Source organism: Peromyscus leucopus, chromosome 2 (assembly GCF_004664715.2).
Source record: "Peromyscus leucopus breed LL Stock chromosome 2, UCI_PerLeu_2.1, whole genome shotgun sequence".
In the NCBI taxonomy this organism is placed as follows: Eukaryota; Metazoa; Chordata; class Mammalia; order Rodentia; family Cricetidae; genus Peromyscus; species Peromyscus leucopus.
In genome coordinates, this window is record NC_051064.1 from 57,869,197 (window position 1) to 57,883,135 (window position 13,939).

At 51.9% G+C, this 13,939-nt stretch overlaps 1 protein-coding gene across 1 annotated transcript in view; it reads right to left on the reverse strand.

Moving 5' to 3' along the window:
* The window catches only part of Gabbr2 (gamma-aminobutyric acid type B receptor subunit 2), a 352,425-nt gene that overhangs the window by 140,227 nt on the left and 198,259 nt on the right, over positions 1-13,939 (reverse strand). The window contains 2 exon segments of the mRNA XM_028882779.2: positions 8,690-8,890; positions 13,500-13,565. Of these exon segments, the coding sequence (XP_028738612.1) occupies positions 8,690-8,890; positions 13,500-13,565 (267 nt within the window).

Sequence of the window (13,939 nt, forward strand, 5' to 3'; positions counted from 1 at the left end):
GTGTGTGTGTGTGTGTGTGTGTGTGTGTGTGTGTATTTATGCATGTGTGTCTGTGCACCCGTGTGTAAGGACCATAAAAGGACTGACTGAGACCACATAGCGTATTTGATTTGGCCTTGGGACCAGCACAAGCCTCTATGTCTACTTTTTAACGCGAGTCACTTACAAATCTCGATTTTTTTTTTCTACTTTACTTTTCTACTTTTGTTGTTGTTGTGGGTGATGAGGAGCAGGAGCATGGTCATGGGGACGGAGGATCGGGCTGTCCACAGTGTTTCTGTGAGCAGAGGCTTGGGGTAGGACTGGGTGTATGTCTTGCTGGTTTCTAACCATGTCACACCCCAGGCCACTTACCATTCCTCCCGAGTGATGCCAAGCCATCCGGAGGACAAGTTCTCACGATTGCCAGAGACAAGGAACAGCTGCCCTAAAGCTGGTCGCTACTGCTAAGCTGCCAAGGAGTCCTTGCTATTGTTCTTCTAGAGGTTACGTTATCACAAGGTGCCAGAAGTTTCTGAGAAATAACTTCTTGTAGATGGTTCCCCTTAATCACAAGCTGGATTTCAGTGTTTTGAGAGACAGCTTTTTGGGCTTGGAATATATTTTCCCTCTGAAAATGTGTTATAAAGAGTGGTTGAGCTCCCAGGCTAGCCTGCAGGGGCTTGCAAAGCTAACAGGTGGCTCAATGCTGTGAGTCTGTGATTCCAGCACAACCATGCTGGCATGGTTAATACAGATCGTCTGCTTGACAGGATGTAGGCTCACCCGCGTTTATACGGGAGTTTCTAAATTGGTTTAACCAGGGTGTGAAGTGGGCGGCACCATGCCATGGGCTGGGGTCCTGGACTGAGTAAAAAGGAGGAAGTGAATTGAGCGCCAGTGTTCATCTCTGTCTGCTTCCTGGCTGTAGATGCAATGTGAACGGCTGCCTTAAACTCCTGTTACCATGACCACCCTGCTGGGACGACCGACCCGGAACTGTGAGCCACAGAAACCGTCCTCTTCCTTCCTTCCTCAAGTTGGTGTGGTCACGGATTGCTTCCTGGGAGAATCAAGCCTTGCTGACAGAAGAGAGGGGACAAGGACATCCCCTCTTTCATGCTCCGCTGCCTATCTCCCCCGGAGAGACGTTTTGTTCACAGGGCTTCATTGGTGTACTTCCTACACCGGTTCCTACATTCCAGTGAAGCTGGTCCCTGGGGTGGCTTGTGAAATGTGAATTCCACGGCTGCCTGTGTTTCCACGTCAGTGAGAGAGGCCAGTCAGATGTGTGCAGTTTTTAAAAATCACAGCTTTGAAACCTGCACAAACTATGGAGGCCCCCCTTCAACTGTTATTAGGACTCCACAATAGAAAGTTCCCGGTATTTTCTGAGTCCCTTCCCAGCTGAGGTGGCTCCGGGTTCAAAGGTGGCATCCATCTCCCTGTACCTCTCCTTCAGCAAGCTACGCGGCCTCGCAGAGCCTCTGGAAACATGTCTGTTCCTTCTCACCCCTGCAGCTCCTCACAGAGCAAAGGACAAGGGCATTCCTTATTCCAATGCCGTTCTCCCACCAAGCTAAATAGTTTCCGTTTGGACTTCTGGGGTTGTGATGAAAAACTCCCGTCAGACCAAAGAGCCTGCGGAAGAGCCCACACAAAGACCAGAGACCAGCATGCAGTACAAGAACAGCTTCTTAAAACAAAGAACACCTCTTCAGATATCAAGCAAGTGGGATTCGGGGTGGTGGCACACGCCTGGGATCCCAGCATGCAGGAGGCTGAGGCAGGGAAGTTATGAGTTCAAGGTCAGCCTGGGCAGCACAGCCAAGACTATCTCGAAAAAGAAGAAAGAAAGAAAAGGAAGGAAGGAAGGAAGGAAGAAAAGAAGGAAGGAAGGAAGAGGCAAGCAATCAGGCCATCTGGGACCCTAGGGACCACGTTTCATGGAGAGATGCTTTGAGATGGACACGACTCTTTATTGAGGTGCTGGTGGGTTTGCGAGCCAGAGGTTGTCCAGCTAAGGCTAGAACAGGCAGCATTTGGTAAGGTCTTTTGGCAATCCCCTGTGAGAAGCCAGAGACTGCATGTCAGGGCTACCTAGAAAGTCAGATGTAAATCATGAGGCTGACATGACAAGAAACATTTTCACTTGAAATGTTTCATAGCTAAGCTGCATAAAGCAAGGGGCCACAAAACAAGGCAAAAAGCACCAGGAGAAGGGACGGAGCCTATTTGGAGTCCAGGGTCAGTCAACATCTCAGGGTTCCCTATGAGAATGTCAAAGGGCTGACCAGTGGGAATAAGAACAAGTTAAAACAGATTAAGTCTTGCAAAGCCAAAGCCAATCTTGGAACCATGACCACCCACAACTATATTAAAAGTAAAGGTTTTGTTTTTTTTTTCCCCCCGCTGAAGAGAAAGATGGCAGTATTCGGATCTGTTGCAATCTCTCTCATGCACTGGGTCATCGAAGTCTATCAGTTATGACCAGAGATATTGTAGGAAAGGAAGGGGGTGTCATAAATAATCACACAAGGAACCGAAATCATGAAGTTATGAGACTTGGACTTTAAAACTCGCAAGGCTTCTGTATTCAAGCAAACAGATGAGAAGATGTAAAACATCACCAAGGAGCTGAAAGCTGCAGAAGAAGAAAAGTAGACAGGAGAAAGCAGGAATTCTGAAGACGTGAAAGACTTGACAGGTGGCGGCGGCAGCAGTGGTTGACCAGCAGGAAGCAGACAGGTGAAACAACACAGACTAGCAGTCAGTGTTCAGGGCATGGCAAGGAAGGGTCATGAGAAACGCAGGACTGCACTGGAAAGACTTATCATGGGTATGATCATTGTCTTGAAAGGTAAGGAAAAGAGAAGGAAAACAGAAATGGATAGACCTGGAATTTCCCTCCCAACACTCCAGCTCATGGAGTCATGAAGTCCTCTGAAGCCCTGTGGAGTCTAATAAAGAAAAGCACACACACGTGTACATGCACACATCACCTGATCAAAGTACAAAAAAAAGTAACAGTTGAAGATCAAAGTCAAAACAAAGTCCTTTTTGTTTGTTTGTTTGTTCTGTGTAGCCCTGGGTGTCCTGGAACTCACTCTGTAGACCAGGCTGGCCTCAAACTCACAGAGATCCTCCTGCCTCTGCCTCCTGAGTGCTGAGATTAAAGGTGTGCACCACCACCGCCTGGCTTCAAAACAAAATCTTAACAGTAGCTAGATAGAAGAGACGCATCACTGTTAAAAGGCCAATGTGCGGCCGGGCGGTGGTGGCACATGCCTTTAATCCCAGCACTCGGGAGGCAGAGGCAGGCGGATCTCTGTGAGTTCGAGGCCAGCCTGGTCTCCAAAGCGAGTTCCAGGAAAGGCGCAAAGCTACACAGAGAAACCCTGTCTCAAAAAACCAAAAAAAAAAAAAAAAAAAAAAAAAAAAGTGTAATTCAAATAAAACTTTAAAAAAAAAAAAAAAGGGCCAATGTGTGATAGCTAGTTTACCAGAAATAATGGAAGCCAGGAGACAGTGATGATGTAAAGCAGGAAGGGAACAGCAGATGAACCAGAGGCTACCCCGGCTAAGGAAGCACTCTGTGGGGGCTACCCTGGGCTAAGAAAGCACTCTGTGGGGCTACCCTGGGCTAAGAAAGCACTCTGTGGGGCTACCTTGGGCTAAGAAAGCACTCTGTGGGGCTACCCTGGGCTAAGAAAGCACTCTGAATTAAAGGTGAAACGAAGGACACTTACCATGGCTAGGAGTGGGGAGAATGTGTCTGGTAGATGATAGCTAAAAAAGGTTCTCCAGGCAGAAAGAGAACGGCCCTAAACAGAACAGCAATGCTGGAAGGACATGTGTGCAGGAGAGCACACACAGTGAAAACCAACATCTGGCTAAGAACATTCTAGAAGATCTGAATGAAGGTTAGAGATTGTGGACTCACACCTGCAGATACCAGGCTTTGTTTTACAAGTGGTGGAGATGACGTGACAGCGGCATAAAGACAGACAGACCATGGAAGACGGTGGACAGTACAGAGATGGGCCACACTGTGCAGGTGCTAGATGCGTGACCGAAGTCATGCAGCTTGGCTTGGGAGGAGGGCAGCAACGGCCCTTTCGATAAACGGTCCGATCAACTACTTGTCATATGGAAAACAAAACAAATACTGATTTTTACTTTAGACATCCATGTAATCATTTGCATGGACATCTGATGTTTAACATGATACATAGTAAAAGTAAAGGAAAAGGCAGAAGGCCTAACAGCCCAACTGGGTCAGGGGGTGCAAAACACTTAGACAGACACTGAACATCTAAGGAGCTGGAATGCATTACAGGAAGAATTCCTATCCACCAAAGACACCAAGAGACTGAGAGGTAAGTCACAGAGTGGGGGAAGAGAAGGTCCCACATAGACTTCTCAAGGCTCCTCAGGTGGAACACAGACGAGATTTCTACCCCTGGGCCACCAGTGAGCAAGGGAAAAAACACAAAAACAAGTCAACAACAACCAGGTAGGGAGTCCAGTAGAAAAGTGGGTGAAAGACCCAAAAAGCAAAAGAGGCTAAAAAAACAACCAAAAAGATAGGAGGGGACGGGTGGTGAGAGCGTGGTAAGACCGCTTGCTGTGCAAGCTCAAGGACTTGAGCTGGATCCCCAGGATCAGAAAACTCCAGTGTGGTGACACCTGCTTGTAATCCCAGCCCCGGGGAAGCAGAGACAGGCAGTCCGGCTGGCCAGCTGGTCTACCCGATTTGGTGAATCCTGGGCCCACAGGAGACCCTGCCTCAAAGGAGGTGAATGACATTCCTGAAGAATGCCACCTGAGGTTGTCCCCTTGCCTCCCCATGCACACACATGCACATGCGTGTGCACACACATTAAAAAAGATGAGAAAATGTCCAACTTCATCAGCAGTCAGGGACGTGCAAAGCAAAACTAAAACGGGATGCCACGTCCCACCTACTAGCTCGGCTAAAATTAAAGAGCTGACAGCACTAAGTGCTGACAAACCTGTGCACAGAGTGGAAGTCCCCCTCACTGCTGGTGGGTGTGCAAGTTAGTGGATCCACTTTAGAAAGCTGCTTGGCAGTGTCTGCGGGAGCCAACAGATGCCCATTCTGTGACTCAGAACTTCCACCAGACTCCACACCCGAGATCGGGGCGAGCAGGCATCCATCACAGCACAGTGGATACATAGGAGCAAATCAGAGAAATGCACGCAGGAGCTCCACCCAGAGAAGCACAAAGCAGTTCTCAGAAACGAGAGAAAAACGCAAAATCACAGAATTCCTAGACTGAACAACTATATGACTAACATGTCCATTCCCCAGACTTTGATTTACAGTAACAACCAAAGTAGGTCTGTGTGCAGGGTGTGTAAACAGGGTTATCAAACAATACAGAAAGTTAAGAGCACTTTGCTGCAGCTGGGGGACATCAAAACCACACACTCGCTCAGAGATGCACACCGAAAAGACTTCCACACCAAGCCACCAAGAAGTCTGCTCAAAGTAAGGTGGGGGGACTCGTAGGATCACAGTATGGAATACTACGCAACACTGAACACGGAACATCTTCGGTATCACTAACTCACATATGTTCCAGGAAAGAGAAAAGGTCCACAAGACCTCATGTATTCAAAGCCAAGAGCAGCTGTCTGTACGGCAAAGGAGTCAGAGAGTGCTGTAGTTGGTAGTGGTGTTGGCTGGGGAGGACATAAGGATAACTTCTGGTAGGCTTCCTTTCCATGTTTCGTGCTGTCCAGAAAATCTATAGCAGCCTCATTGCCCTTACCGCATGATTCTGGCTGTGAGCTCTTCCCGGGGAACCTCCCGCCCTGGGATTCAACCTGAATGTTAATGAGCACCTTCTGTGTGTTGGGTACAGACTAAGACATTCCCACTGTGTTGCCCCATATGTCCTCACTAAGCTGTGGCAGAGACATCATCACTAGTACCGCAGGTAAGAGAAGGGGAGAGGTTGAATGACTTCCCCCCTGCCGACCATAGGCTCACCATGTCACAGCCAAGAAGCTGTGAATTCCAGGAGATGGCTCAGGCCTGTCTCCTGCAAATGTCACCTGTGGGTCTCCAGGACAGCCTCACCATGGGCTCCGAGGCCTGGCTCCTGTCTCTAACCCCAGTGTCTAGAGTTTCCTTTTCCTGCCACATGCCAAGGTGGCTGCCAGAGTGCTGGTGAACTCATTCAAACTCCAGCCAGCACAGAAGATAGAATCACTCCTGGGCTTTCTGAAGTCTGAGAACAACCATCTCATTGGCCATGCTAGAGCCCTGGCCACAGCTAGCCTGGGAAGCTAGGGAATGTCCATTTTTCAAAGGGTGGCCGTCTACCGCTTCAAGTCAGTGTGCTGTTCCTGGGTACCAGGAGGAGGGGAGATAAGAATGTTGCTATGGACACAGCCCCCTGCCTAGTCGGGACTCAGATCTGGCCAGTGTGTCTCCACAGGTCAACAATCTCTTCCTCCTGAGCCTGCCTCTCTGCCCTGCACTGCCTCCCATGGAAGGGGCCACCTAGAGACTGTAGGGGATGGGGCATCAGCACTGGGAGGCTGGTCCCCGATCCTCCTGCCTTTTTACGTCCTTGTTCTTCCCTGCATCCATTTCGGAGCACGGAGTGGGCATGGTGACCCCCCCAAACTCCCCAGACCTGCCATCTCTTCCCATCACTGTGGCAATGAGAAATGTCAGCTTTCAAGGGCCCCTGCCTGTGGATGAGGACTGTCACCTCAGTCCCACTGGGCACAGGAGCCTCTCCCTAGGTGTCCTGGTTGGCTTTTGTCAGCTTGATAGAAGCTCAGGCCATCTGGAAAGAGGGAACTTCAGTTGAGAAAATGCCTCCATCAGATTAGCCTGTAGGTGAGTCTGTGAGGCATTTTCTTGGTTGGTGATTGATTTGTGTGGGGGTGGGGTGGGGGGTGGGCAGTCGACTGTGGGTGGTGCCACCCCTGGCAAGTGGTCCTGGGTTGTATAAGAAAGCAGGCTAAGGAAGCCAGTCAGCAGCACTCCTCATGGCTTCTGCTTCAGTTCCCGCCTCCAGGCTCCTGCCCTGGGTGACGTCATGCTCTTAGCTGGACATCAAGACCCTTCTGAGCATCAGCCACCCCACTTAGCTTCACAGGGCTCCTGTGGACCATCATGGCTTTTGTCGCCTAAGGCTTGGTTTGGTTAATATCCTGTCTGCCTCCGGGATTTTTTTTCCTAGTTTTTTCGTTTTTTTCAAACTTCACTATTTTTAAATTAAAATATAGTATACTCTGGGTCCAAGACTCTTAATAACTTGCAAACTTTGACACCCATAAAAATAACATTTACCCAAATGAGAGTTATTTCTGTACATTCCTCAACGTCTCGCTTATTTTTTTTTTTCTGCACACATCGATTTTGATAGGAAAATATTTCTTCCGGCATTTTCTAGCCAGGTGCCAACATGATCTAAGGAGCTGTTTACAAAACCCGTCCTAATGATTTGCTAGTTTTTTGACAAACCAATAAATCACTGGTGGAGAGGTGGCTCTGATTGGGATTAAATAATGAATAAAAACATTTATCCACACTTGGTTATGATGCTTCCCCAGGAAATGAACTGGGTCTGTAAGAGCCTGCCGATGAACGGAGGGGAAACTCGGCACACAGTGGCCATGGAGGGCGCATGCCTTTAATCTCAGAATTTGAGAGTCGAGTCAGGTGAATGAATCTCTGAATTCCAGCAAATTCCAGGCCAGCCAGGGCTACACAGTCAAACCCTGTCTTAAGAACAAACAAACAAGCAAACAAAAACCGAGCTATGGGCACCGAGGGGGTGGGAGAGGCACATAACCTTACCATACAGGATTCGCCTCTGGTCAGAGATGGCATGGTGGATCTCACCGTCACCTGGGCTGTGGCCTCTTGCCTTTGATAATTCTGTCTTTCTTTTTTTTTGAGACGGGATCTTATTAATGTAGCCTAGGCTGGCCTGACACTCCTATGTAGCTAAGGCTGGCCCAGTGCCCCTGAGTGCCAGGATCACAGGTGTGTGACAGCAGAGTCAGCTGTGGCCATCTCTCCCATCCTGAGAGAAGAAGTGGGACATTGCCAGCCCTGTGAGGCATGACCTTAATGGTGGAGCTTCCATTTCCAAGGACTTGGGTCCTTTGAACAAGGTCCTGCTTCCAACACCAGGATACCAGCTGTACTGTGCTGCCTGCCATCAATCCTGCAAGCCCAGGAGGGCAGAGGCTTGCTCAGTGATGAAGCATGGCTGGGCCCAGCTGGTGGCTGGTCTGCAGTGTGTCACCCCAAGTGTGTGGGTGCCACCTAACCTAGGGAAGCATCAGTGAGCTGGCATGGGGAGTGGTGGGGAGAGGGGAGGAGAGGAGAGGAGAGAGAGAGATTCTAGGCTGTTCCAAGCTGGAGGAGCCCAGGAAGGGACTCTGGCTGTGGTTGGCGTCCCAGAGTTGAGGCCACTTAGGTATAAGCAGCCACACTGCATACCCTGTGTCACAGGTTGCTCACCCAGCACCCTCACCCTGCTGGATCCTCATGCTTTCTGGAAGGACAGGCAGCCACCTACCCTCATTTCTAAGTGTTGCTGCTCAGAGAGGACAAGTGACTTGCTTGAAGCACACAGCAGCCCTGAGACACATTGTCGACGTTTAGCAAGGGAATAAGACAGTTTGGCCAGGAGGGGCGAACCTCACCACTGACCTTCCCTGAGATGGTCTTGATCTGTTTGGAGCTCAGGGGCTCGAAGTCCACTCCGATGTAGCCCTCCATGGCGGCCAGGAGGTTCCTGCGCAGGCAGCGTGAGGAGTTGGCCTCCACGTGTACCTGCTCCCACCACGCAGGCTCGTACCAGCCTGGGATGATCCACTGGTACTTGTTGCCGAACATGCTCTCCTCGAAGGCCTGTGGGAGACGCGCAGAGAGAGACTCAGGATCAGCGGGGCTTGGGGTGTCAGGAGATGGTGGGAGAGCCATGCTTCCTCCTCCCAGACTTCTGCCGGCCCTCTCCCTCCATCAGGCTAAGGACCTCAGAGAGTGTTCACACATCAGGCGGAATAGAACAGAACAGACCCAAATAAACAGGAAGGCCTAAGACCCGGAGAAACTGAGGGATCTGTTTGTGGGAGGGAAAGGGAACTGCTCGTGGAGAAGCCGGTGGAAAAGTTCCAGTACTGCACAGAAGAGCAGTGTGCTTCACTGTGAAGTCCTGGTGACCCAAGAGAAAAGGGCAACAGGTTGTACGCAAAGTTCTCATCACCCGTGAGGAAGAAGCGTAGCATTTCTGGTCTTTAGCCCTAAAAGGTGCCTTACACAAGGATGCCGTCAGAGCAATGGGCATGTGCCAGCGCCCTCTCTACAAGGGTGTGTACCAACACCTTCTCTACAACAAAGTACTCAAAGCTGTTTGCGGTTGGGAGACTAACACCATTAACTCAAGAGTCTTTCAGCTGCCTCCTCTATGGAGTTCTTTGACGTTTTCGGACTCCCAATGCCCCCGCTTCTAGATAGGGTACTTAGAAATCCTAGCTCATTTTGCTAGCGACTACACTGTAATTGTGCCCCAGTCAGAGTTTTGGTGGTGGGCACAGAGAACTCATCTTTCCCATGAATAACAAATTCACAGCTGGACAAAAGCAAGCAGCAGCTGGGGGCCCTCTGATGAACAGGGTTCAGCTTCAGAAACACTGTTTACAGGAGGATGATGCAGCTTCTGACCGAGAACAAGACTTGGGTGTTTTGTTTAGTTTTTGAGACAGCGTCTCACTGTGTAGCCTGGGCTGGTCTTGAACTCGTGATCCCGGAGTGCATCAGGGATGACAAGTGGCACCATCATTCTGGGAGGGACTAGACCGGAGGAAGTCCCAAAAGCCTCAGCCACTCCATCAGTGGCAGGTCCCGTGTGAGTTCAGTCTCCTGCCCGCCACCCATGGGGGAGCCCACACACACTGTCTGACCAGTGCCTGGCTGGCCTCTGGGAGTCTGCTGTTATCTCCTCTGTATTGATGGAGACCGCCCAGCTTGAGGGGAGGGATTCCCTAAACACAGCTACTGAGAAAAAAGCGCAAGACTCTGGGTCACCTTCTTTTAACAAAACAAAACCTCTCTCTGGGAGCTGTCTTGCTCTTAAAGGCCCCCCTGTTTACAGGAGAGGCACATTGCTCAGGAGGCACCAGGAATGAGGGAGCAATACAAGGCCTGGTTCTGACACTAGTGACTGTTACCATCCTCAGGGCTGCGGACCGCACAGTGTACAGGAGGCCGCAGGGTCAGGGTAGCTGTGTGTGCAGAGCCTCACGGTCCCTCTAGGCTGCTCCTTGAGGAACTCTCTAGAAGACAGAAGCCTGCTCCATGGGGAAGGTGTCCATGGCCTGAAGCGCTTTCTACCACGCTGTTCTTCTCTGCCATCCTTCCTCCTCAGGGCAACCAGGGGTCATGAGGTCCTTGCCCCTTCCTATTGTACAAGCTGCTTATTTCAGCTCCTTATGGCCTGTCCCCAAAGTCCCTTGCTTTTTTATGTGGAGAGCCTGAGAGGCACATGGGCAGAGCAGAAGCACAGGCCAGATCAAGCACCCCCAGACAGGCTCACGGGAAGGGTGTGGTCAGGCTCAGTTACACACGGCCACTGTCTGGGGGGAGTGCCATGTGCGGGGGGGCGGGGGGGGGGGGGGGGGAGGGAGGGGAGGCTTCTGTGCTGGTCCTGGTGTGAAGAGCCACCTGTGGGACTGGAACACCGGTCTGTGTCCTTTGCCAGATGGAGGGTAGGGCTGTGCCCGTTTCCCTGGCACCCCTCCAGGGCTAAGCCAGGGCCAGGATACAGAGGGCACCTGTCCGGGATAGTTTATGTCAACTTGACACAAGCTCAAGTCATCGGAGAAGACAGAACCTGAATTAAGACAATGCTTCCATCACATCAGGCTGCAGGCAAGCCTGCAGGGCATTTTCTTCATTAGTGATGGATGGGGGAGGGCCCAGCCCATGGTGGGTGGTGCCATGCCTGGGCTGGTGGTCCTGGGTTCTATAAGAAAGCAGGCTGAGCAAACCATGGGGAGCAAGCCAGTAAGCAGCTCCCCTCCAGGGCCTCTGCATCAGCTCCTGCCTCCAGGTTCCTGTCCTGTGTGAGTTCCCGTCCTGACTTCGTTAACAATGAATGGTGCTCAACAGTGGCTGTGCAGTCCTGACTGAACACACGGTTTCTCTGCTGCCTCAGCCACCCCGGTTCCATGTTCTCTACCGGTGGTGGGAACGCACCTTTCTTTTAACAAAATCCAATTTTCACCTTGTATTGGGTCTCCCTTCGCCTCCCCTACTTCTCACGCAAGAGGGACACCTCCCTTTTCTGCAAGGTCCCAGCTGCAGTAATGACAGCGCGGGAACACCTGGGGCAATGCCCCCCACTCAGTCACACCCCCATTAGGCGGAGATTATTGTTGCGTTTTAGACACGAGGCAGCTGAGACCAGAGATGTTCAGTGACCTTCCTAAGAACGCACAGCTGGCAGAGGGGAACCAGAGGCACTCCACCTTGGCTAATGCCGGCACTGCCCAGGGTTGTATATAGGCCCTGCGCTGGCTTGCCCCCAGCTCAGGAGCACAAAGGGTTCTGCTTCCCTCTGCCATGTTCTGCCATGTTGGATGCCAGAGCTGTGCTGGTCTCCGCTTCCCCCTGAGGCCCCCACTCTAGGACTAGGAGGGTCTCAAGGTCCCTGCTCTGGGATGGCACCCCTCTATCACCTGTGCTTTCTATCCAGGGTGAGGACATTGGTGGACCTTCTCAGGCCACTGGCACCCGAGAGGCACAGACCACGTGTGTCCTCAAGGGTAGGCCCCATCCAAGGGTCCAAACCAAAGCTCTAAGAGCCTCCTCTGTGAGGGAGCAACCAGCCAAGGCAGACAATCCTCTCTGTTAGCTTGGAGATTTCTCCAGAACCCAGGCAGGACGGGAGGTGGGGGAGGAGGTGGGATGGAGCCCAGCCTGGGCCTGTGACCTGAGACTGAGCAGAATGACCCAAAGCAGATGCCAGGGCTCCTGGAACCACTTCCCTCTGGCCCAGCACGAAGAAAGGCCTCAGCCACACAGGGCTTCGAGCTGGAGCCAGTACATGAGGCCACTGTGTGTGTTCACAGCGCACAGGAACTGGCCTCCGCTGGGCCACTGGCCAGGCTCCGCCATGCATCCTTTCCTCCCAGAGTCCTCCAGTTTCTTTCTTGATGGACACTAAGGCTTTCAAAAGGCTAGGGAAATTGGTGGGTGGGGTCAAGTCCAGCCTCTTTCCAGAACCTCCTCCATGGGAGAGCTTGCTTGCATACTCAGAGAATCCATTTCTGGACTTGCCCGGGGAAGACAAGGCTTTCGGAATCAAAAATTGGTGAGTCAGTGCCGGCAGCCCCTCAGGATCCTGGTGGTCCCATGGGGCTCCTCCTACAGTCACCTGTCATCATGCCCACCTTAAGACAGGAGGAGCAGGGGTCCTGAGGGCTGGGGTCCAGGCTTCACGAAAAGAGTGTTGTCTCAGTTAATCTCCTCCGTGAGCTAGTGAGGTGGGGTAACCACTCTCTCTTTTTCAGAGGTTCACTCTGAAGCAGTGGGGGCCCAATGCCAGTGTATCGCCATGGAGCCTCAGGTGGTTACCTGGCTCCAGCATCACCTCCCAGGGGGCTAGCATCCTCCTCCTGGGCTGCTTCAACTTTCTCGCTTTGCTCCTGAGCTGGCAGGGTAGGGTGACCTGTGTGTCCTTGGTTTCCAGCCACCTCTCTTCTGTCACTCCTGGGACTGCTGGGGTCCTCCATCTCTTCATTCAGCCTCAACTTCTGGGTTCATCCCCAACCTCTTCCGTTCTTCCCACCTTGGCTGTCATGATGAATTTACAGTTCCTACGTACCTGCTGTTCATACCTCAGTCATGTTATGGACAAAAAAGGGCAAGATAATAGAGAACCGTGGCCCCTCACTAGAGACCACACCAAGAATAACCTTATTCAGAAAGGCCAGGGGTAGATACCGACTCAGGTCACTGGGCTGTCACTTGGTGGACTTCCCTCCTGACCCCAGGGGAGGAAGGGAGCCAAGCACAGCCATGGAAACAGACATGGCTCCTGGGTGGAAGCCCTAACATATACGTAAGGATGTCACGGGTTGATTGCACCAGGATGCAGGGCTCCACTCATGAGGTGGCTGAGGGCACTAGAGAAGTCCCCTTGCCTCTCACATGGCTACGGAACATGGTGAGTTGGACAAAGTATAAAAGCACCTGGTCACCCACTCTGTATGCCCTTCCTCAGGGTAAGCAGTATGTCCTCCACTGCCAGCTCTGAGGGCAGGGAGGGACCCGAGTCTCTGGGGTGTCTGGAGGGTCCCACACTGACTCAGAAAAGCCCCAGAGCTCTGACAGCATCCCCGGCATCCCTGTGACCGTCTCTACTCGGGGAACAGCTTCTGACCCAGGAAGTCTGACTCCAGGCTGGAGATGTTCGGTGAACCCAGGGCTCGTCTGACCCGGATGGAGTCTCACTTACACAACAGAAGACTTTTGCTGCCATGTTCTGGTCAAACTGGCCGAGGATGATCCTCACGTCGTTCCCCTGTGGGCAGAAGAGGATGTGAAGGTGAGTGACAACATTCTCAGGGCCAGCACAAGGGGACCCTTCCGTGCCCAGATTCTCAGCTGAGAGCCCTGCCGACAGGGAGGGAGGCGAGGCTCCCCGGTACTGTGGACCCCTAGACTGGCTTATGCCACTCTTGGCTGATGCAGTCACCCTCTCCGCTTTCAAGGGTGACTCTGAGGCAAGACAGCATACCACAGCCCCCCTGCTCCCTCTTCCAAGGAACCGTCTTTTTCATTTCACCTGCAGGGAAAGTAAGGCCGGAGGAGGGGGACAGAGGCCGGATCCAAACCAGCCACACCCTTCATAATGTCTTGGAATTTTCTAGTCCCTTGACTGTTAGCCCCCCGAGA